At 53.4% G+C, this 23,352-nt stretch overlaps 7 protein-coding genes across 7 annotated transcripts; 3 read left to right on the forward strand and 4 right to left on the reverse strand.

The window, feature by feature from the left end:
- Positions 1-2,108: 2,108 nt before the first annotated feature.
- On the forward strand, positions 2,109-3,225 carry SUGCT-1 (Succinate--hydroxymethylglutarate CoA-transferase; the record flags this gene model as incomplete). Its single annotated transcript, XM_037321340.1, has 2 exons — positions 2,109-3,059; positions 3,109-3,225. 2 exons carry the CDS (start codon positions 2,109-2,111, stop codon positions 3,223-3,225), a joined length of 1,068 nt encoding a protein of 355 aa, XP_037179151.1.
- A 754-nt stretch (positions 3,226-3,979) lies between these two features.
- On the reverse strand, positions 3,980-4,615 carry CGCA056_v006090 (uncharacterized protein; the record flags this gene model as incomplete). Its single annotated transcript, XM_037321341.1, has 5 exons — positions 3,980-4,018; positions 4,071-4,126; positions 4,179-4,244; positions 4,295-4,378; positions 4,444-4,615. The coding sequence occupies 5 exons, from the start codon at positions 4,613-4,615 to the stop codon at positions 3,980-3,982; spliced, it is 417 nt and encodes a 138-aa protein (XP_037180070.1).
- A 958-nt stretch (positions 4,616-5,573) lies between these two features.
- On the forward strand, positions 5,574-6,020 carry CGCA056_v006091 (uncharacterized protein; the record flags this gene model as incomplete). Its single annotated transcript, XM_037321342.1, has 1 exon — positions 5,574-6,020. One exon carries the CDS (start codon positions 5,574-5,576, stop codon positions 6,018-6,020), a length of 447 nt encoding a protein of 148 aa, XP_037180071.1.
- Positions 6,021-6,737: 717 nt separating this feature from the next.
- On the reverse strand, positions 6,738-7,898 carry yfmJ (putative NADP-dependent oxidoreductase YfmJ; the record flags this gene model as incomplete). The annotated part of the gene is made up of 3 exons (XM_037321343.1): positions 6,738-6,989; positions 7,045-7,658; positions 7,718-7,898. The coding sequence occupies 3 exons, from the start codon at positions 7,896-7,898 to the stop codon at positions 6,738-6,740; spliced, it is 1,047 nt and encodes a 348-aa protein (XP_037180068.1).
- Positions 7,899-9,569: 1,671 nt separating this feature from the next.
- Positions 9,570-11,118, reverse strand: CGCA056_v006093 (uncharacterized protein; the record flags this gene model as incomplete). The annotated part of the gene is made up of 2 exons (XM_037321344.1): positions 9,570-10,828; positions 10,884-11,118. The coding sequence occupies 2 exons, from the start codon at positions 11,116-11,118 to the stop codon at positions 9,570-9,572; spliced, it is 1,494 nt and encodes a 497-aa protein (XP_037180069.1).
- Positions 11,119-19,389: 8,271 nt separating this feature from the next.
- On the reverse strand, positions 19,390-20,545 carry fgaOx3-1 (Chanoclavine-I aldehyde reductase fgaOx3; the record flags this gene model as incomplete). Its single annotated transcript, XM_037321345.1, has 2 exons — positions 19,390-20,375; positions 20,425-20,545. The coding sequence occupies 2 exons, from the start codon at positions 20,543-20,545 to the stop codon at positions 19,390-19,392; spliced, it is 1,107 nt and encodes a 368-aa protein (XP_037180066.1).
- Positions 20,546-21,314: 769 nt separating this feature from the next.
- On the forward strand, positions 21,315-23,111 carry dotC-6 (Efflux pump dotC; the record flags this gene model as incomplete). Its single annotated transcript, XM_037321346.1, has 2 exons — positions 21,315-21,870; positions 21,922-23,111. 2 exons carry the CDS (start codon positions 21,315-21,317, stop codon positions 23,109-23,111), a joined length of 1,746 nt encoding a protein of 581 aa, XP_037180067.1.
- Positions 23,112-23,352: the final 241 nt, after the last annotated feature.

The following is a 23,352-nucleotide window of genomic DNA, read 5'->3' on the forward strand; positions in this document are numbered from 1 at the left end:
GACGAGGAAGAAAAATAATACTGCGTACCAACAGGTGGGACCCAGAAAATGGGCCAATTGGCATTTGAAAGTCGGCGCTAACATATCCTCCAAGGCTTGGATTAGCACTTACAGTATCTTGGTCTTCGGTGCTGTTGCCGCAATTACCTGCTGCGCCAAGCAACTTGTTGACGGTATTCCATTGTGAGTTGACCCCGGGTGTCAGATGTTTTCCGATGCATTTATGATGGCTAAGATCCCATTAGGAGATGGATAAAGACCAACCCTTCGGATGCGACGAGTGTGCTCTCTGCTGTAGACGGTGGTGTAGCATTTATCTCATCGGTACTCGTCGCCAACATCCCTCAATTGTACCTCTCACTGTGGTATCTCGCCTACAACACGCTTATCACGCGTATAGAAATGGCTAGAGAATGGGCACGCTTCTCTACTTGGTATCGGCCGTTCCGCATGTCGTTTCCAAGGTAATCAGATCCTTGTCTTGCTTGGAGTCTCAATATCCATAAATACAAAGACTAACGACTTGAAGAGGTCAACAGATTGACACATACAGGCTGCAGCTGCCCTACAAACAGAGCATCCCTCTAATTACAGCGAGTATAGTGCTTCATTGGCTGCTTTCAAATTCCTTGTTCATCATTGTAACACAAGGCAGTCAGTTGATTTCCTCTCATTGCTTGATTACTACTAGTAGAGATGCTTACGCAATAATGCACTAGACTACTTTGAAATGAGTATGGATAGGACAGATGGAGGATACAAAGGAGATCCTATCAGCCTTCCCCCGAACACAGTTGTCGGACTTGGAACGGCGTCCTTGCCAGCATTGCTTCTCGCAGTTATTGGATGCATCATGATGATCATACCCATCATTCTTTCTAGACAGCAGATACCAGGCTATATGCCTGTAGTTGGATCGAACTCTATGGCGATGTCCGCTGCATGTCGTGTCTCACCGATAGCCAAAATCCCCACTTGGAATGACGATGATGACCCAGGCCAAGCAACTGAGCTGGAGGAACTGAGACCATCATCAAGCATTGCGGTTTCGGAGTTAGAACCGGGCGCTGCCGGTCAGCCCGTCGACATGCCCCTCGTTCTCCTGAAATGGGGAGAGGTAGAAATGCCAAAGGATTGGCACGAGGGAGTCGAGCTGGATGGGCAAGAGGCAGCAGGTATTGGGCATCTGAGTTTCGGTACAGTCTCAGACGATCCGCAACCCCCAAAGGAGGGTCGCCTTTACGTCTAATGACCTCGATTTCAAACACCAGGTGGGGTCGATGAAGCGAATCGCGGAACTAGTCCAGTAGATGGATGCTCGGCTAAAAAATGTTATGTTCAAGCGTGGTAATCGTTACGGTCGCGGAAAGTATTAATGCTACCGAAGTCCGGACGCATTCTTTCCCAACGTTGTCGACTGTGTGACTTGCACCCCGCTGGGATGGACAGGCGATCTCCATGATTGATCCAATGGCGCTCTGTTTGGGATTGCTTTGCGGAAATATTTGCACATCTGCACAATGTCGCCGGAGGGGCCCCTGCCGATGCGAATACACGCGACGTAGCTTTCTTCCTTTAATTCTTCAGCAAGTTGAGGCGGGATTGACGTGGGTTTTGAGCAACCTAGCCCCTTACTTCCTGACTTCACAAAACATGCCATAAATAGCCCCCGAAAGCAAAGAAAAAGGCACAAACATCTGGAAGATCGTCTGTTGCCGAAATTATTTTTACTTAGACTCTTCGACAATGGTTTCCAGGATTCAGTACTCGGTGCGTCAAGAGGCATCTAGAGTCTTTTGCGAAGGAATTTTGAACAACCCCTTGGTCGGTCCCCATTCACCGGAGCTTTTGGCCTTGAGCACGCGCATTCGATTCGAGGGTTCTGACCTACCGAGCGTGCCTACTAATTGGCGGTTTGCCGAAAGCATTTCGGCATTGGAGGCATACGAAGCTCTTTTGCTGATGCAACTCCTGTCTAAGAAATATGGTGTGAGGAATATCGAAGTTACGATCAATACATGAGAGTATCCCGATCGTTGATTGCTTGCCGATCGTCACAGTCTCATGAGCATTCTAGGGACCATGCGACGTTATTCTTTATGACGCCAATGGTCGCTTCCGTGGTCCAAGACGGAAAACGCATCCCATTCGGCCCCATATCTCCGGAGACTCAAAAGCTTTTCCCGAATGAGGACAAGCATCGTGCCGTCGATGTTTTGCATAGGACCTTGACGACCAACATTTACAAGACACGTGATGGCCGCTATTATCACATCCACGGCCTGCTTGCACCCTTCATCTGCGTCGTAATGGAATCTTATCTGAATGGAATAGGTAGCATGAACCCGGGACCGACGCTGACAGCGCTTGGCCTACCGTTGGAAGGCGAGCCCGATGATACGTATGAATCCGTCGTCCGCAGGTTCCAGGAAGTTGTATCCCAACTCGATTCGTCTGATCTTAACGAGCTCATGAACGAGCAACATCGGCAAGCTGGCACTATTGCCTATACCGCAGATGAATACTCCGCGACCGAGCAGGGACAGCAATGCGCCAAAGTTGGAATTTATGAGCTTTCAAAGGATTCAGAGTCTGAGGAGCCGGCGAGTTGGTGGCCTGAGACAGTTCCTCAGAGTTCAGACTCGACTTCCATCAAACCGCTCGCAGGCCTGAAAGTGATCGATTTGACACGCGTCATTGCCGGCCCAGCTATCAGTCGCAGTCTTGCAGAGATGGGAGCTAGTATGATGAGAGTGACCTTACCCAATATCACGGATCTCTCAGCCCTTCACCAGGATTTGAACTGGGGAAAATGGAACTGCCACCTAGACCTGAAGAAGTCTGGTGATAAGGACAAGTTACGAAAGCTGATATGCGACGCTGACGTTGTAGTGGATGGGTATAGGCCTGGTGTCATGGAGCGCCATGGTTTTGGTCGCCAAGCCATATACGATCTTGTCAAAGACCGGCTTCGCGGCATCATCCATGTTCGGCTGAACTGCTATGGGTCCCATGGACCTTGGAGCCATCGAAGCGGTTGGCAACAAATGAGCGACGTAGTAAGCACACCTTTTTACCTTTTTTATTACTCTTCTGACTATCTACAAGTGCTGCGGTGTGTCTATGGCCTACGGCAGAGCCATGGGCCGCGACGAAGCGGTAGCCCCTGTGTTTCCGAACTCAGACTATTGGAGAGTTTCCTCCCCGGGCGCCACTTACGTTTAACTCAATTGCATAATAGTACCGGCGTGTGTGGTAGCGCTGCCGTTCTTGACGCACTGGTGAGGCGGTCAGAACAAGGTGGCAGCTACGGCATTGATGTGAGCAATCCAAGCTGGAAGTCATTTGGCACACATTGACAACATTATGTCTGAACAGGTCGCACTCAGCTACTATTCGCAGTGGCTTGCTCGTTCATGCGGCACGTATCGGGAGGATGTTTGGACAGAGCTGTGGCAAAGACACGGCCCACCTGTGTTCCGTCACGACCGTGCGATGAGCTACTTGCTCCCATCGGTGATGAAGCTTCATCGAGAGCATGATGCAGCGATCCTGTTCAACTTCGAAGATCGCCATGCCGAGGTGATCACCACGACCTTTTCTCAAGTGAAACCAATCGCTCAATTTACGACGGGTGGTGTCCATTTGGGGTATCAGGTTGGGACACGTGGTAATGGAGTTGATTGTCCGAGATGGCCGACAAGTCTTTCCGTGGAAGTGGTGACCAATAGCAACTAGAAACTGGGACCGTGAATATGAAGGCCTGTTTACTTTGACTAGGATACAAAGTATATTTGAGTGTTATCTTAGTTACCGAGCAAGAGTACGTCGCGAAGAATGGTCGCGTCCAATGTAGAAAAGAAGCAAAGCAGGTCAAGACCACCGCATCCAGCACCGTCGTAAAGGTCTCCAAGCCTAGCACCCAAGAATAGAAATTGGGGGTTGTCAAATGACAAGATGGACAGATATTGCAGCCCATCTAGAGGTGTCCGTTGACACACAACTTGCAGTTGTTGGACTGTGAGAAAAGTCAGCAATGTGGATAACAGTCAGTTAACTACCTAACTCACGGCGGACAAGATGCTGGCAACGACGGCGGCCGTGCACTTTGAGTCTTCCTTGACATCTACTCCAGAGTCAGTGTTTTGTGGCCTCCGAAGATAGGAGCCATTGCTTACCAAGGCCACGAGCGGCAATTGCCCACATGCAAGTAACACCACCTGGGGTAAGGGATCCAAGGCAGCCTAGAACTCAAGTTAGATGAGGCACTTGGGCTGACATTTTGGGTTCTTACTGAAGAACCGGCGCCAGCCGCAGTGCATGAAAGGCACATCGCTGCGCTTGTCGAGGTCTCTGGTCTCGACATCCAGCTCGGTGTCTAGAATGACGAATCATGTCAGTTGTGTCTCTAGTAGTGAGTAGTTTGTGCAGAAGTATGCATACCCTTGAAATAGGCTTCGAGAGCAGTCTTCCAATCCTCGGGAAGATGATCCGGGATCTCAATGTTGTCGGCGGCCCTAAGAGCAAGGGAGCTTTCCTGGGAAGGCATGTCGGCTGGCACAGCCAGAGCCAAGGGAGCCATCATCAGGCACGCAAGAACAGAGCTGAACTGCATCTTGGGTTATTATGTAAGAAGAGGTATGATTAGATGGATGCTGAAAAAGGCTTGAATTGTTGGAGTGTGATTGCTTCTGATGACCAAAACTCGAGATGTGGGAATGACGTTTCTACTACTTATACAAATCGATTGATGCTCGGTGGAACGTAACAGGACTAGCTGCGTCGATGTCATGCTGCCTGTAGTTGACGACTTCTTACAGTTGAAGCCTTCACATTCAACTAACCTAGATGCATCTCGACTTTGATCGCCTACCACGCGGTCCGTGACCACATCATCATTGGTCAAAATCACCAATTGAGTCCTGGTTTATGTCGCCATACCAGAGACAAGCATTGTTCGTTCGGAAAAATAAAGGCTTGAGTTCACTTAATGTACTTTGACATTTCGAAGCCCCAGTTGGTTCGTGGCTAAAACGTGTGATTGAGTCAAGTCGTAGCCGTGCTGCCGAGCATCCGAGCTGGAATTGATTACTTGGGGTCCACGCACTAACTCAAATTCCGATGAGGCTAGCAAAGATCCCATTCTTGTTAGAAATTGTCCACTCACACGCGGTTTGAAATCCACGAGGAGCTCGTTTCATTAAACCTTGTCAGAGTTGTCGGCTCGTCGGAGACTGGCAAAAGCATTTCCGCAACACCATCGCGAACTTTTGTCACTAGTGAGATATGAGAAATCGTGGACCATGAAAAGAACGTGAAAGATTCTAGGGCTCTCATAGGGTAGTTTCAGACGTAGAGGAAACACGAGGTCTCGATCAACGGCAACATCCAGCGTGATTCACCTTGCGACAATGAGGCCATCATCGACCGCAAAACGCACGTCAGTCGAAATGTATATAATCGCAAACCAACAACGACTGTCGTGGTTGTACCATCTCATCAGACAAACACATTCACTCCCTCAATCACAATCTTCAACTCCTCTCACTCCTTCGGAGCTTACTTTAATCACGATGGCAACCCTCAGCCGACCCTTCCTCTTCCTCCTCACTACGCTTTTCCTCTTCTACGGATTCAGCGCCGCCTTTCCCTCCTTCCCCGGCGCCCTCGAGCCGCGCTGCTGGAAAAAGGGCTGCGACCACTGCGAGCGCTGGACCGTCACCATCGACCACCCCGGCTCCTGCAACAGCGTCAACCGCGACAACCTCAAGGCCGCCATCGACAGCACCTTCGTCAACTACGCCGGCAACTGCAGAGGCGAAGAGGCTGCCTTCAACAACCAGGCTATCCCTGGCATCCAGGGCATCGGCTGCAGAGTCACTGTTCACTTCCCTCGTGGCAACAAGGGCGTCGACTGGGGTGGCCTGATTAGCTCCAACCTGGTTGGCACCGCCAGCTGGGCCATCTCTGGCACTTCGAACGATGGCAGTGTCCACTGTGGTGGCGCTTGCCAGTGGTGATTAGTTAGTCGATGCCTTTGCTTTGGCGACCGACCGCAACAATAACGACATGCGGATATGGAATGAACGGGGAGGAGGGCGGGTGATGTTTCTTGTCTGGTCTAGCTTCTCAGCTGCTTCAATTCTATAGCGATGCTCTCAATGGTCGTCGTTCTCTTAGTACTATTTTTATTGGTTCCGACCTGATGTTTTATTCTAAGGTACGAGCGATCCGCTTCGAAAATCTAGAAATCTCAATAATATTGAATCGTCGAATCGTTTGGCAATTGTAAGAGTAAGTGAGTGATCAGTTTGCTACTAATATGATAATCAATGACATGGGTGGCAAACATTGCGATTTACTTGGAAACGAGCACTGCGAACGTATTTCTGCAACGACGTTCTGCGAGACTAAATAGAATTAACCAAATGATAAAACAATCCATGTCAACTCGTTTGCAAGGTTGCAGGCAACCTATTCGCCATCATCAGCTGATTGGATCAGGAACCATATGCCACTCCTAAAATGGTAGCATCCAGCTCCACTGGCAACCTGGGCTGTTTCGCAATTCACCACCTCGTCTCAGTATACAGCGCACGAAAACGCTTGCTCTTTAACATGATTTTATTTACTTCGCCCTATGGGCTAGCCTCAGAAACCAAGGCCATAGTCATTACGCATTTTTATACAAGGTCATCAAGTCATTCATCTGGGAGCCTCCCATCGCCATTCTCCCCTTACAACTTAGCCGCATCCTTGGGGTTCTTGATCTCAACAATCAGCTTGCCCGTGTTGATGCCCTTGTACAGGTCAACCAGGGCCTGCTCGGCCGCCTTGAGGCCGCCCTTGATGATGGTCTCCTTGCGCTTGAGCTTGCCCTCCTCGAGCCACTGGGCGAGTTCCTTGCGGGCTTGGGGGTACTCCTTGATGAAGTCGAAGACGATGAAGCCCTGCATCTTGATGCGCATGGTGATGATGTTGGCGTAGTTCTGTTGCGTGTCAGACATTATAAACTAATCAAATATTGGGGACAAGAGGGCTTACCCTGGGGCCTTGAGGGGTGGCAGAGTTGTACTGGCTAATACCACCGCACATGACGAAGCGGGAGTGCTCCTTGGCGCGCGCGAGCGCCATGTCGAGAATCTCTCCGCCGACGTTGTCAAAGTAGACATTAATAAAGTCGGGCGTCGCCTCCTTGAACTTCTGCTTGAACTCGGGGTCCTTGTAGTTCAGCGCGGCGTCGAAGCCCAGCTCCTCAGTCAGCCAGCGGCACTTGTCGTCGGAGCCGGCGATGCCCACGACGCGAGCGCCCTTGAGCTTGGCAATCTGGCCGGCGACGCTGCCGGTGGCGCCCGCGGCGCCGGAGACGACGACGGTCTCGCCGGGCTGCGGGTCGCCGACGCGCAGCATACCGAAGTAGGCCGTCAGGCCGGTCATGCCGATGGCGGAGAGGTAGTCGACGGGTTGGGAGACGGCGGGGAAGGCGGAGACGGGCTCGATGCGGCTGTCGTGCAGGACGGCGTACTCGGACCAGCCGCCGAAGACGGGGAGGACGTCGCCCTCCTTGGCCTTGGAGGACTTGGAGGCGACGACGCGGCCGACGGTGGCGCCGCGCATGGTCTCGCCGATCTGGACGGGGGGAAGGTAGGATCGCTTGTCTGTATGGCGGAGGTTAGCTTTCGTAATGCTGATGAGAGCGTTTTGGGGGTATGCATACCATTGAGCCAGCCGCGCATGGCGGGGTCGAGGCTGAGGTACCAGTTCTCGATCAGGATCTCGCCATCCTTGAGGTCTTCGGCCTTGGGGACGGGCTTCTGCTCAGACTTGAAGGTCTGTCCGGGGACGATCTCGGCCTTGGGGCGCTCGGCCAGGACGATGGAGAGGTTTTGTTGAGACATGTTGGGAGGTTGTATGGACTGTACTACAAGAGAGAAAGATTCAAAGAAATTTGCCTAGAATTTGGGGGGGTATCAAACAAATAGCAAATTTAATCAACACAGAAGACTTTGAGTTTCGTAGAAGTAAATTGCTCGTGCTAGAAACGGGTGGCCGATGGGAGTTAAAGTAGTTTCTTGAGTCGTTCGGTCTCCCACGTTCCTCGGGCGGTGTTACTTACCCCTCCAAGACCATCTCACCGTGAGCCGACGCCCTTTTTTTCGCACCACATATTTTTTTTTTACCTTTGGTGCTCATGCTCATGTCATGACTTCATGCCCCGCGCCGGAGCAGTATGACGAAGAGGGACATTGGGCCGCACGAGCTCCGAGCCTCGACGAACGATCGAGGAATGTTCTCCGGCGCACGGAGCACGGACTAGTAAGGATGGGGCCTGGACGCGTCTTCAATGTCTCTGAGCTTCTGGCTGGCGAACTGCTGGCCGGTTCCCCCGGAGTCGCCGCGCAACCGCGGGGCCGCACCCTTGGCGGCGAATCGTGTGTATGGGGACGGAGATTTTCCCCGTCGGGATGTGCACCTCAGGAGGGGTCTTCTTCGGAGGGGCCCATAGTTACGACTGTCCGTCTGTGGATGAAGAGGGCTGGGTTTACTGGGTATCCGGACGGATGAATAACCTTGAGGGATTGCTACACCACCATAACAAAGAGGGGGGGCTGGAAGGCACAGCCGGAGCCTGGATTGCTCCGTGTCGATGTTTGACATGGTGGTTGCACACTTGGTTGAATCTCTGGTAATCGTTAGGCACCGGCTTGCTGCGTCTTGGCCTCCGTATCCGTTGGTGGGGCTGAATAATCGGTACATGACGCCATGCCGAGGCATGAGGGGCGGGCGTCGCGCGACAGTGACACCTCAGCGAGCTGCGAGTAATCAGTCCTGCCAGACATGGCTGCCGACGTCCTTCGGGCCTGTCGCTGCTTCAGCTTCAACGTTCAAGGGGACCCTCATGCGGGAACGGGGACGTCGGGACGGAGCAGCTGGGATGTCAGGTGGGGTGATGGTGGATGAGGCGGCGGGCCTTGCATGCCCGTTCTCGGAATTAGCAATGCGTTGTGTTGCTGTTTCACCAAGGGTAGAGAACCACAAAGACTATCTGTAACCGAACAAGGAAGCCTCCCGATGTTGTCGGTGTATATAGGTACTGTGTTCTATTCACCTCACTCCATAAACTGGGGAGAAGAAGCCACTAGAGATGCCCGTAGAGCAGCCAATTGAATGTTTTGCAATAACGAATGCGAGTGGTGTTTGAGAGAAAGAGACGGAGCTGTTGACGTGTCCGATTGGACGCCCCCATTCCTTTGGGGCTCCGTGTCTCGAAGCCGAGGCACGTTGCTAGAATTTTTCCTTTTCTTGGTTCACCGACGGTCGACGCTCCCAATGCGGTCCGGTCGACGATGCAGTTCGGCCGATCGGCCGGCTCATGGGCTGTATCAGATTCAATCCCGGTCCCGCCAATCGTGCCTCGGTATGGGGGGATCTGTCAGCACTCTGTTAGCGTCGGTCATCCTGAGCATGGGTCGGTCGATGGGCGCCCACTTTGCCTCACCGAACATACCGAGGGTCTCTCGGTCACTGCCGGTCAATTCGGTGAGCGACATTACCAGAATATGTCTCTTTCATGACCCTTCCACACTTCCCATGGATTCGAACTCAAACTCAACACCCCATTGTTTAGACAGACGGCCAAGTGACACCAGAATATCTCGTTCCACGTCTTGCCAAGCTGGAGACATGTACCTTTCGTTCGCTAGATATTTCGTTCCTGTCATGTGCCTGAGCAGCTCGGCGTGGGGATTCTCTCCATGCAGATAGACCTTGCGCAGGCGAGGAAATCCATCTGCATCTCTCGCAAAGCGCAGCAGACTCGGAACCAGATCTTGGCTTACCCCAGTGATACGGAGATCTTCAAGACAAGATGGCAGTGCCTCGACCAGCCTCTCGCCTTCTGGGTCGTCATTCAGGATGTTGATGACCGTGCTGGCATTCCTGCCGCGATTGATGCTCCAGGGGCATGGACCAAGAATGGCGTCTTGGCACAAGTGAAGAGTCTTGAGGTTGGTAAAGTGGCGAAGCGTTTTGATGACTGGGCTTTGGACCAGCAAGTCCACCTTTTCTTCACGCATGAGTGGCCAGTCGTTTCTTGCTTGGCTGTGTCTCTCCCAATTAGAAAACTGTTTCAGCTCGAGATGCTCCAGGGTGTTTCTGTGCGGCCACAAGAGTAATACAGCTTGCCACGGTGTGAACTGCTCGGTGAATGAATAATGGGTGTTTTGTTGCTCGCTCATGATGCGGTCCTCGCGAACGTTGCCTCGTGCAAAGATGAAGGTCTCAAGAATCTCTCTCTGAGTCAAAAGATATCTCAAGTCCGCAAAACTGAGCCGGCAATTGACGAGTCGCATGATTCTGATTCTTCCGAGGTGCCGAGACTTGATCTCGACCCCGCCTGCACCATGTACGCAAAGCTCTTGCAGCCGTGGGCAGTGATCCATCAAAGCCGCCTGGATATGCATGTCCCCCAGGACGTAGCTGCCAATATGATGGCCGGCTTTGAGCTTTGGGCGAAAAACAAAGCTCAGCTTTTTCATGGCCGGTACCGGAAATTCCAAGCCATGTTGATACAAGACCTCCTTCTCCTTGCCATAGGCTTGATCCTGCGTCTGCCGATGGGAGCAGTCCACAGTGACTTCGAAGTGCTCGAGGGCAGGGTATCGAAGGATCCGAAGAAGCCACTTGGGGTTTTCGGGGGCAGGAACTCCTGAGAGATCAAGCTCAACATGCCTAACATAACTGAGAGCACCAAAAGAATAGAATGGTGTGCTTCTTGAAAGGACGTTATTCGTATTTCTGGTGCGTCCCTTGACTCCCTTCTTCGTCCCTGAGGATCTGTATCTAAGTAAAGTTTTATCAACACGCATATAGATACGACTAACCTTTCTTCCCGTCAACCATTGTCCAACCGGAAGCAAAGACATACTCGAACATATCCATCAACTTTCCGCGCCATACTCTAGCACCGGGAGTCTTTTCACGGCCATAACGGTCATGACTCAGATGAAGGGTATGCCATGCGTATGGGCCGACCAGGGAGCGAAGCCGGGAGCAGGTCTGAGACAGGTTGACGAGGGTCTTCTGATATGTCCAGGCATCGTCGTCGTAGGCGGTCATGTTACTGTGCCGGCGACGGATGCGGTCAGCACCAAGATGGCCGATAATTTCGATTATGAGATCGTCGCAAAGATGGGTAAACCGCAACCCCCATATGCTAGTTGTTGTTGTTGTTGTTGTTCTATTTAACGCCGTGGCGGCAAAGGCGCAGCCGCCCTTGCGGCCGACCTCCCGAGGGGTATATGGCGTGGAGGGCCGCAGGCTCAAGCTATATACTCTACAGTACACGCCTCTTCCAAACGTCCTCCAAATCTTGCCTATAGGCTGCTACGTGTTCTATCCGTCCCTAGTTCCCGCTGGTTCCCTAGTTCCATTATACTCGTCAGTTCCTCTACGAGGAGGGGGTTCGTTACTAAGGCCTAGGTTCAGGCCTAGGCCCTAGTACCGCGGGCAGATCTTCTGGAAGAAGTCTGTCACGCAGAGAAAGGCCCAGAAGCCTTCATGATCAGTGGTTAGCCCCTTGTAGTACCGATCAAGAGATCCTATTGGTCCTATAGGCTCCTGTGGACTAGAAGGGTGGAGGGTGGGCCACTGAAGCCTCCTCACTAAGGTCTTTCGGCAGTAGACTAGGTGGTCTACCTCCTTTGCCTCCCCACAGGAGCAGGTAAGCAGTGCTTCTGTATGGTTAAAGCGTTGATGGTATTGTTCGAAGTCTCCATGGCCTGACCGGGCTGCTAGGAGATGATGGAGTATAGCCCGTGGTAGGGCTAGTTCAGGAGGGCAGGCGAGGGAAGCCTTAAGCCCTAGTTGGGTGTAGCGGGGTGTTGCCTCTTGCTTCCACCATTTTCTATACTGGCGGCATATGCGTTCTCTAGCTAGCCGTTTGATCCCTGACAGGGTGGCTAGTTGGCCCCTAGGGGCTGGCAGGGTTGTGCCCTCCTTGGCTAGGCTGTCTGCTTCCTCGTTCCCTTTGATGCCTTGGTGCCCTGGGGACCAATGGGTTCGTATGTCATACATCCTAGCTGCCTCTTGGATCTCAAGGAAGGCAGCTTGTGAGGAGTCTGGGACCCTGCCTCGGATCCCCTGGATAACGCTGGTATTATCGATACAGATGTGTATAGGCTGGCCCTGGGAGGTAAGGAGGGCTCGTCGGAGCCCTGCCCTCGCCCCCTCAGCCTCCCCATCAAACACTTCTGCTAAGCCGAGGCGGCCGCAGCCCTGGGCTATACGCTTGTTCTTACGGTATATAACAAAGCCAAACCCTGTGGCGCCATTAGGGGCTTTAGAGCCGTCTGAGTAGATAATAGTATGCTTCTCTGGTACAGTCTTAAGCCAGGCCTGGAAGATCCTCGCTGCTATTTCCTTCGTCTTTGTGGCTATAGGGTTATAGGACCCTGGGAGGTATTGCGGCTGTAGGAGTGCTGGCCTTGGACACTTGGGTAAGAGGCCAGCTGTTCTTTGGAGCCTGGTCTGCTGCCGCCCTGGCTGCAGAAGCCTTGGGACTAAGGGATGTTGTTGGTCAACCTTCTGTAGGCGTGTAGCAAAGCGTAGTCGCGCTGCCTCAAGGGCTACCTCTGCTGTAGGTAGGCCAGCATCTCGGATGAGGGCACTGGTTGGTGTGGTCCTCCAGACAGGTAGGATAGCCCTTGCTGCTGCTGTGATAACTTTTCCAACTCTACAGGCTAGGCCCTTCTGTCCTGTGCCAACTGTAGCTATCTGTAGAGTAGTGCTACTGCTAGTATTGGTGCTGCTGTTCAGGGCTGGTCTGGTCAGGCCTGCATACCAGGTCTCCGCTCCATATAGGGCTATTGGGAGGGCGCAAGCAAGAACTGCTTTTCGAACTGCAACTGCTGGGAGCCCCCCTTTAGTGTTTGTTAGGTGCCGTAGGAAATAGGCTACCTTCTTTGCTGCTGCTACCTTTATTGCTACATGGTGTTGGAAGGTGAGTCTCCTATCAAACCAGACCCCTAGCCATCTTATAGGCTTAGTTGAGGCCTTAATAGTTAGGCCTCTCGCTTGGATATCTGGTAGGTCTGTTGTCTGTTTATGTTTTCTGCTGAAGTGGATTGCCTCACACTTAGCTGGGTCAAAGGCGACTTTATTTTCCGTTCCCCAGCTGAGGATACTAGTGATCTCCTGGCCTAGGGCTGTAGCATTCTCTTCTAGCGAGGGGCTAGTAGCTACTAAGCCTATATCGTCTGCATAGCCAAACCGTAGCTTCTGATCGTCAGCTAGGATATCAGCTATATAGAGCAGGAAGAGGATAGGTGACAGCGGAGAGCCTTGCGGTAGTCCACAGGAAAGAGGGAAGTCCTCAGTAGTAGTATCCTCTAGCCTGACGCAGGCTGTTCGGCTGGAGGTGAAGGTGTAGACCAGTCTGATCGGGCTGCTAGGCCAGCCCTGCTGTCGTAGCCTGACAATAAGTCGGTTTCGTAAGACGGAATCAAACGCCCCCTTGACGTCCATTGTTGCTAGCGTCGCAGTAAGCCCTGTATCTAGAGCCCTCTCAATCTCATGGGTTAGACAGGTTGTGAGGTCAACTGCAGCCCTCCCTGGTAGGGCTCCAACCTGCTGTGGGCTGGCAGCCCCTTCTAGGATAGTAAGGTAGGCCATCCTTTTTGCTATCAGCCGCTCTAAGCCTTTGCCTAAGCAGGATAACAGGGATATCGGGCGCCAAGACCCAGTCTTAGAGAAGTCTGTTTTCCCCGGCTTCTGGATCATAACAACCTCTGCTTTGCGGAAGGGTCTAGGGAAGTAGCCTACCTGTACGCAGGCCTGGAAGAGCTGCTGTATAGGCCTAGCTACTAAACCCCAGGTGCATTGTAGTAACTTTGTAGTAATCCTATCAGTCCCAGGGGTTGTAGTCTCTGTTAGAGTAGCCTGGCGTACTTCCTCCATACTAACTGTATCCTGCCAGGGTATAAGACGCCTTGCGACTACTGGAATAGCAAAGGGGTTCCCAGGTAAGTCGTCTGCAGCACTAAATCGCTCTAATAAGGCCTTTCGAAGGGCCTGAGCCTTATCGAGGCTATTGCTGATCGTCCGTCCTTCTACTATGAGAGGTGGGGCTTTAACTGCTAAGCTAGACTTCCGCCAGCCTAAGATTTTATACAGGTCTTGGTCTGTCTTAACCTCTTCAATCTTAGCTATCCAGTAGGCGCGTTTTGCCCTTCTGACGGTTGTCAGGAAGACTTTCTGCTCCTCTAGGACAGGGGGAGGTATAACTAGCCCTGGTTCTTGGGCCTGTTGGCGCCTAGCCTTAATAGCAGCTCGGTGGGCTTCTGAGCAGTCTTCTGTCCACCAGGGGGCTCCCCTGCCCTGGTTAGTCCGTCTCTTACCTACAGCTTGAACGGCTGTGTGGAAGAGACTAACCAGTTGGGCAGCTAGAGTGTCCAGCTCCGCTGGGCTTGGGTGTTCCCCTGGGGTAGGCAGGGCTGCAGCCCCAGCCTTTACTAGGTCGATAAATCGGGGTAGGGCTGACTCTGGGACTGAGAGGTGGCTAGTCTGGCGTCCCTGTTCCTAGGCCTTGCCTATAGGGATAATTGTTGTAATAGCTTGGTGGTCAGCCCCTGGGTGTAGGTGTGGGCTAATATAAGCTTCAGCAAAGGGGATATTTGAGAAGGTCAGGTCGAGGGTATGCCCATGAGTATGGGTAGGGGCCCCAACTTCTCCAATAAACGACAGATCATAGACTTCAGCCCACTCTGCAATATCGTCGCCCTGGTTCCAGCTAGGGGTCCCAGGTTCCCAAGAGGAGTGGCGGGCATTAAGGTCCCCAGCGATAAGGGCTCTCTCTGGCGGTTAATAATCTAAAAGGAGGCTGGTTGCTTGGTTTATAGGCTCATCTGGCGGCCTATATATATTCATAATAGTGAGGTCGCCAGCTTTCACCCATAAGATATCTCTTGATTAGGTAGGTCTTTATTGCTATATCTGCAGCCTTAGACCTTTACGTGTGTAGGTCATAACCCTAGGCCTTGTGTCTCTGCTGTTCCAGAAGTCAACTGGTACATAGGAGTTAAAGCCTGGGTGTGTGTTAATCTGCATCTTATCTCTATAGCCTACCTAGGGTTCCTGTATCAGGACTATGTCGATCTGATCTGCCCAGCAGAGCTCCAAGAGAGCTGTATAGGCTGGGCTCCTCTTCCCCACATTACACTGGGCAACTCGTAGTACCTGTGGGGTAGCTGGCCTGAGCCTATAGCTCTGAGTCGAGGTCGAGGTGGGTGTAGGCATTAACAACATTATAGTCAGGCTTCTGGGCTACCCTCTGGCTCCTGCTGCTGCTTGGGAGTGGATGGATAGGGCGGTTAGTTAGGGGGGGGAGGGCTTCAGAGTCTTCAGCCTCATCCTCATCCATATTGTTGCTCCCAGCTACACTAGCAGTATCTGCAACAACAATTGAGTCTTGTGTGGGTGTGAGGGGTCGAGGGCGCTTGGATGCCAGTTGTTGCTCTTGTGTAGCGCTTGGCTTAGCCCTGGCTTGCTGTGTGCTGCCTGGGGCGCAGGCCCGGCTAGCTAGGAGATCATCAGACGCCTTCTCTCCAGCTATCCGGATACCTCGCAGTTCCTTCCGGGTTGGGATAATTAGGTTTCTATTAACCAGCAGAGGCCTAGCTGGGCAGTCTGCATGGCTTGCTGGGAAGGGACCATAGCAGTTAGCACACTTAGACCTAGCTAAGCAGCTCCCAGCCTCATGAGTATCTAGCGGTTTGCTGCAGTTCTCGCAGAGGGGTTTCCGGGTGCAGTAGCGGTTTGAGTGAAAGCCCTGGCAGCCAGGGGAGTGTTGTTTGGGGGTCTGCTTCCTCGGGGGAAGCAGACGGGCAGGGCCTGACTGTCCAAACAGGCGGAAGCCTCCCTTAACCCCTTGAGGGAGGGCGATAATCAGGCTTTGTGTAGCTGTGGCTAGATCGGGGCTATCTCGGGTTGGGCGCCAGGAGAGGAGTCTTTGCTTTGTCTTTAGGAAGACCTCTTCCTCTATTTCAGATTCTATGCTAACCCTACTGCCATCAAGGCTGGTAAAGTAGAGGGGGCAGAATGGGACGATATACTGATGCCACTTAGTAGGTATCTCAACCTTCTCAGCTGTAAGGCAGTTTTTGATCTTAAGGGCTCTCTGAAGAAGTAAGGCTTGGATCTCCTTGTTTTGGGGCTGAAGTGAGAAGCCTGTAGCAGTATGGCGGACCTCAACTAGGTCTTGCGGCTGTAAGTTAAGCTCCTTTGTTACCACCATCTTAACTGAGTGAGGGGCTAGGGTTCTGGAGGTAGGTATATGTTCTGCCGGGAGCCGAACTAGTAGGCGGAGGTCCTGGGTCTGTTTAGGCTGGCGTATGCAGCTGGTGGCCCGCCGGCCTGTTACTGGGTTCGGCCTGGGGCCGGAGCCGGAGCCGGGGCCGGGGCCGGGGCCGGGGCCGCTAGCGGTAGAGTCACTAGCTGCCTGGGCATACGTTTTTCCCGTGCCGGGGCCGGGGGTGGGTCCAGAGATTTCTGCGGTCGCAAACCGGGTAAAGGTATCGATGAGGTCCTGGGCTGTAGCCTTTAGTCGTGCTGGGGCCGTCCCAATGAGGGCATCTAGGCCTTTGGCGAGGAGGTCTAGGGCCTCATCTCGGAGGGCCCGACCCTCTCGAGCCTGCTGGAGGGCGGCGGCGGCCGATCGTGGCCCCCTTCCCAAGGGCCGGATAGGGGGGGGCGTGAGGCCCCTCGGTCGTGGAGGTAGGGAGGTAGGGGGAGGGGGGGTCCGGGGGAGGCTATGTATAGAGGATGAGAGGCCTCTAGGGGCCTGCGAGGGGCCCGCGGCTGGCTGCGAGGCCATCGCGGGCGAGGGTTCTAGTTGTATGGGATGGATTTGGTAGTGTTAGTGTTGATGTGGCGGACCCGGCGCGGCACTAACAGTGGGTGCCGGTGGGGTTGTATGTAGGAGGGAAGTCGCCCCCCATATGCTAGGACGGTTAGGTTCTTTCAAGATTCTCCGAAACTCAGGTTCCCAAATCCCTCCATAACGTTTCCCGGCCGCAGGATGTGCCAATCCCCAATGGCAGACCTCAGGCTTTGGATTGGGCATCTTGAGTAAGCTACTGGGTGCCTGGCCAGGACGACGGGCGATGTTCCAAGTCGATGTTGGGTGGCCGGATTGAGAAATTGTTGCTTTCTAACTAATGGAATTGTAAAGTGCTTCATATTCTGACTTCATATCATATTTACAGTTTTCCTTTTGAGTCACTATGGTAGCTAGATAGCACATGCACCTTGGTGATTTTTGGAATCTTTCCAGGTTTTCACGAAGACTTGATAGACCGCAGACGTCCACAACAACTCTAACTCTGGAAGACGATTGAATGGAATTAATTCCATTTCTTCATTCTCTCAACATCCTAATCAATCTTCGACTTTTAAGTATCAGTGTCTTCAAATGACTATACCGCTAAGAGGAGAATATGCATATATGCAGTATTGGGTGTATCAGATTCGATATGTATACGTATAAGATAGTATGCAGATAAGCCCTACGACCCACTTCATCCGAACGCACCTGCCTCCCGTCGCATTAACAACCTGGTAACCATCGTCAACAATCTTTGGAGCTTCATTTTTTCGCGCCCGCCCATCTTCTTCCAAAAACGCCCGGGTCGAACGTGCTGAGACTCCGCGATTCGAATAGCCAGCAGGCATCTCTCCCGATCAGGCGGCATATCAACATGGCAAACGAGTGTGGCTGTGCCCTGGATTGAGCCGCCGGCTGATTTTCTGAGGGATCATCCCCGCGACCGAGATTACCGTCGACTGTTCCTACGATCCGAAGAATCTCGCCGACCGCAATCTCGATAGCAAAGCTTGCTCGAACTCTACGATAAAATAGGGATCAGCTGTTTTGACGACGGCTGCATTCCTCGCCAGGTCCATCGTGCATTCCTGCGACCACCCAGCTCGAAGTGAGACATTGCGCCACGCCCGGCAACGGCAACAAATTCGACGACCAGCCTCGGCTCGAATACGATGAAATGACCAAGAGACCGACGTCTATATAGAGATACCCACAAGCTGGTCATCGCCCGATAGCAATCTACGAGCGAACCCTCCACACCGAACCGCAATCCTACTACAATCACCGAGACACCCGGTCTCTCCGTTCAAATAACAATTGCAGTACTTCGACATCAACCACCAACACCGATCGAGACCCGAAACCCGATTATCAAGATGCCAATGACACCACAACAGGCCGCGCACCTTAATCGGCAGGCACGACGCAGGGCTGAGCGAGCAGCAGAGGAGATGTCCTTTGGCAAAGTCAGCTCAGAAGATTATCTCATGCGACTGCGATCGAGACGACGACCAGGGAGGCCATATGAAGTGGAAGAAATACCTGCCGCAGTGGAGATCGAGGACGATGACGACGAGCCCGCTGTCCCGTCTTGCGACTCCAAATACTCGTCGAATGCCAGATGGAGTTTTCCCCAGCATCGCGAAGCGCCTCCGAGGATGGGCGCCACAGCCCATGTTCCACGAACGCTGGCGGCCGTCAGGGCAAGAGATGTCTCTAGCCCCAGCCCCATAGCCAGATCCTCGACAAGATTCAGTGCCCCCTCGCGGGGATTATATAGCGAGCGCCCGAAGAGTCAACACGACTTGCTTTCCATATCTCAACATACCTCAGTCACTACGTTGGGCTCTGGGACGCCCTCCAGTGCATCACAGTCTAGGTCAACGTTGAGTCTGATAAGTCCAAACAAGTCAGTCCGTAGGGCAGCATCCGTTGCTGCCCTTTCTACGAAGCCAGACGTCTTCGAAAACGATGGTCCACAGCGACGAGGCCATAGTCGCAGCCAATCAACCCAGACGGTGAATTTTACCGATGGTCCTTTACCACGAGGCACTCTACAGAAGAGGAGCTCTCTGCGCGTGCTCAAAGACAAAATACGGCGGGTGGCGAGCGCCTTCGAACTACGTTCAGCACGAGATGATGAAGAGACGTCGGAGAAGCTGGACCTGAAGCACAACAAGTCCACCAGAAGCCTCTTGCGATATTCAGGCACGCGAATCCGTCGTCGTCGCCTAGACACAGTGAACGAGGAAACCTGACCTCTCGATGGAGCACATGCCGATGCGCGATGAATTTTGCATGAGCAAGGAGTTTTGAATATTTATGTCTGTGCTGTTCTACTTGGCATCGGAAATGCGCATTTGGGAGCTCGATGTTTACGCTGGAAACGTGAGACGATGCTTATTCCGGTTGATGAAGATGCCCGCTGAGGGACGCGTTGCAAGATACCCTTTGGTGCTCTACTGCATAGCTAATGACACTGCGTTTCCATGCCTCCTTCGTCAACTTTGTCAAGCCTTCAAAGTAGCCTGGAATTGAGGGGAGAAGGGGTAGTCAATGTACCCTTTCGGCAGCTTCGTGGTGTAGAAATACGTCCGCTCATATTTTTCTAGGTTGATACCCTCCTTGATCCGGAAGACGAGGTCCGGATTCGAGATAAAGAATCGGCCAAAGACGATGGCGACGTCGTAGTCCTTGTAGGTTTCCTCGACAGCCTTCTTCGCCGTCTCCGCGTTCAATCCTCCGGCGAGCAACACGGGACTTACGTTATCCCACAACTCCACGAGCCACTTGACAGTCCGCTGTCCACCAGTGTCCGTGTCATCGTTGCCGCTGATTCTCGCCTCAATCAGATGCAGGTATGCCAGGCCCAGCGGCTTCAGCTGCTCCGTCACGTACTTGAACGTCGGATCCGGGTCGTCCATGAGCATCCCCTGAAAGTCGCTGTACGGACTCAGCCTGACAGCCGTCCTGTCCGCCCCTACCGCTTCGATCACGGCCTTGGTCACCTCCAAGTGAAAGCGCGCTCGCTTCTCGAAACTTCCGCCCCAGGCGTCGTTGCGCTTGTTGCATGTATCCTGGAGGAACTGGTCTGGAAGGTAGCCATTCGCGCCATGAATCTCCACGCCATCGAAACTAGCCCGGATGGCGTTCCGCGCAGCTTGCGCATAGTCTTGGATGATTTGCGATATGTCATCCTCCGTCAACTCCACCGGCGTCGGACTGTCTTCGTTGATGGCAACGGCACTCGATGATTCCAGGTTCAAGCCGAGCTGCCGGAGAACATCGACCCTACCGCCGCGACCGAGATGCCATAGCTGGCAGTAGATGAACGAGCCCTTTGCGTGAACGGCGTCCGTGACTTCTTTCCAGGCGGCGATGTGGGCGTCATTCCAGATGCCGGGTACGTTCCAACGGCCGGCGGTGCGGTAGGATATCAGGGTTCCCTCTGAGATGAGCAGTGTGCCGGGCACGCAGGCTCTCTGCTCGTAGTACTCTGCGGGTATGTCAGTTGCGTGCTTGTGAATGAGGGCATTCACGCTCACCCTTCATCATCGGTGTTGGAGTCCATTCATCATCCGCTCGGTACCGAGTTAACGGCGCCAACGCTAGCCGGTTCCCCAGTTCAATACCCCCGACCTTCAACGGCTTGAACAGTTTCGACATGGTTGTGCTTATCGTCTGCTGGACTCAGATAAACTGACATCCAGACACACAATTGATATTGAAAAACCGCGAATGAGTGTATTACAAAGCCATGATTCCCATGTCGCCATCGAAGCACTCATCGGCCAGCGCTACGCCGTAGGGCGCAGCCCGCCACACCACTCGTGCGGATGGATGCCGCCGTCACTCATCCCCCCGCCTCCATTCCATCACCACCCGTCTCTGCTTCTGAAGAGTTTATCTCCGCACTAACCAACTTTTCATCATGAAGACCAATTTTCGGGCTTCAGCAAGCCAGCCTTACATATTCCTACACCCTTAAACCCGTGCAATACCCGAAGCGGACCCCAACTCCCATCGTCCAACTCCGCTGAAACTTCACGTCCACTCACTCCCTCCACGGACGCGTATCGGCTTGAAAGATGCCGACAAAGAAACCCGGCCAGGCGATCGGCGAAGGGGGCTGGCGAATCCGCATCGGGCTTCATGCCGACATATCCTTTTAGTGGACCTCCTCGCTTCGGGCACAGCTCTCTCACTGCCATTTTTCCACCCTGCTGCAACGGGTTCTCTCCCATTGGCAGGTTTGACGCAATGGAGTTTGAGTAAGCAAATGGGCGGCGGCGGTTTGCGGGAGTCGAGACCCGGCGATTCGGCACCGAAATTCTGGAGCACCGTGTTTGGGGATCCTTTTTCCGTCGGTTCTTGATGCTTGGCATTCTTTCATTTCTCTATCCACGGAATTTTGGGAGGTTCACGGCATGTCAAGATGAAGGACGACGCACCCACGACGGGCGTCAAAAGCGTCCTGCCAGAGGGCAGGGGAGTCGGTTCGAGCAGCGACGAGGCTACCGCGCCTACGCGGACGCCGGCCGTGGCCAAGGACGACAGCGATGTGGAGAGCGTCGGCGGGCAGAGGAACACCATGTCGCGGAAGCGCATGCTGTTGGCGTTCTCGGCGCTGTCGGTGTGCTTGTTCGTCTCGTTCATCGACCAGACCAGCGTCTCAACGGCGGTGCCGGCCATAGCGGGCGACCTCGACACTGGGACGGCGACGTCGTGGATCGGGACGTCGTTCCTCATCGCCTCTACTGCGTTTCAGCTCATCAACGGCCGGCTGTCGGACATCTTTGGGAGAAAGAATTTGCTCATGATTTGTTTGGTCTTCATGGCGGTTGGCGACATTCTTTGCGGGTTCTCGAAGACGAAGGAGCAGCTGTTTGCGTTCAGGGCGATTGCGGGTATTGGTGGGGGTGGGATCAATAGTATTGTCATGATTATCGTGAGCGATATCACGACGCTGGAGAATCGGGGGAAGTACCAAGGTTAGTCTGGAAATCTCGCGATAAGAGGGATGGGATGCTGATGGCTGGCAGGTGTTCTCGGAGCCGTTTTGGCGCTCGCCAACGGAGTCGGCCCCTTTGTCGGCGGTGCCGTCGTTCAGGAATCGACATGGCGGTGGGTGTTCTGGATGGTCCCGATCATCAGTGCCCCGGCAGCTCTGACGATACTCTTCTGTCTGCCTCTGAAGCATCAACCCGGCAACTACGGCGAGAAAGTGAAGAAGATCGACTACGGCGGCATCGCGCTCAACATGGCTTCAGTCTTGCTGCTGCTGATCCCGCTGTCAGGCGGTGGTGTGACTTATCCATGGTCATCACCCTTCGTCATCGCTTCTGTCACCGTCGGCGCTGTTCTGGGAGTTCTCTTCGTGCTGTTTGAATGGAAACTCGCGAAGCTACCGATCATGCCTCTCCGGCTATTCAAGGACTCGAAGTGCAGTTTCCTGTATGGCCAAACATTCCTCATGGGCCAGGCGTACTTTGGAAACCTATTCTACTTCCCGATCTATTTCCAGTCGATCCTGAAGTACACCCCTCTCGTGGCCGGCGCCCTGATCCTACCGGTCATCATCTCGACCTCGATTCTTTCGATCCTCTCGGGGCAGTACATGCTCCGCATCGGCCGGTACATGCCCTGCATCCTCGTCGGCTTCTTCCTCTGGACGGTCGGCAACGGCTTGACAATCATGTTCGACCGCCACACGGGGCTGGGCGAACTCATCGGCATCCTCATTATCGTCGGCTCCGGCATCGGCTTGACCCTGCAACCGACACTGGTAGGAATGTACGCCAACTCACGAAGCGAGGACCGAGCCGTGACCACCGGCTTGCGGAACTTCATCCGCACCATAGGCGGCGCTTTCGGCCTTGTCATCTCGGGCGTCATCTTGTCGAATACACTGAGGCGGGACCTGCGCGGTCGCGACTTTGTTTCGGATGTGATCATCGCGGAACTCACATCGTCGACGTACACGCTCGACCAGAAGGGATTCTCGGAGGACGAGAAGACGGTGATATTGAAGGCGTATATGAAAGGGTTGCATTACATTTTCATCTACTACGTGGTTTGCTCTGGGCTCAGCTTGGCGCTGACGCTGGGTGTTGGGAACACGGGTTTGAAGGCGAAGAAGCCTGCGCCAGCGGAAGAAGCTTTGGAAGATCAAAACGGACCGGCGACTACGCAGTTGAACGACAGCGCAGATGAGAAGAAAATCGGTGCGTGAGAGCGGTCTTTTTCAGATGCACAGCTTATGCGGGCTGCATACAGCATTGGGTATTGCATCAGCATCGTTCGAAATGTAGCATTCAACAACAGGAGAAACTAAACATGATCATCGAGAAGATTTTTCATTGATGTTACGCCACGCGAGCCATAGTCACATTTCTGAAGCTTTTTGACAGTTAACTTTGACGGAGCGGGCCGACAATCACTCACTTCCGCCCCAGAAGTCAACTCAGCTGCTC

The sequence above is a fragment of the Colletotrichum aenigma genome (genome assembly GCF_013390185.1).
Source record: "Colletotrichum aenigma strain Cg56 chromosome Unknown KSG_Cg56_contig04, whole genome shotgun sequence".
Taxonomy (NCBI): Eukaryota; Fungi; Ascomycota; class Sordariomycetes; order Glomerellales; family Glomerellaceae; genus Colletotrichum; species Colletotrichum aenigma.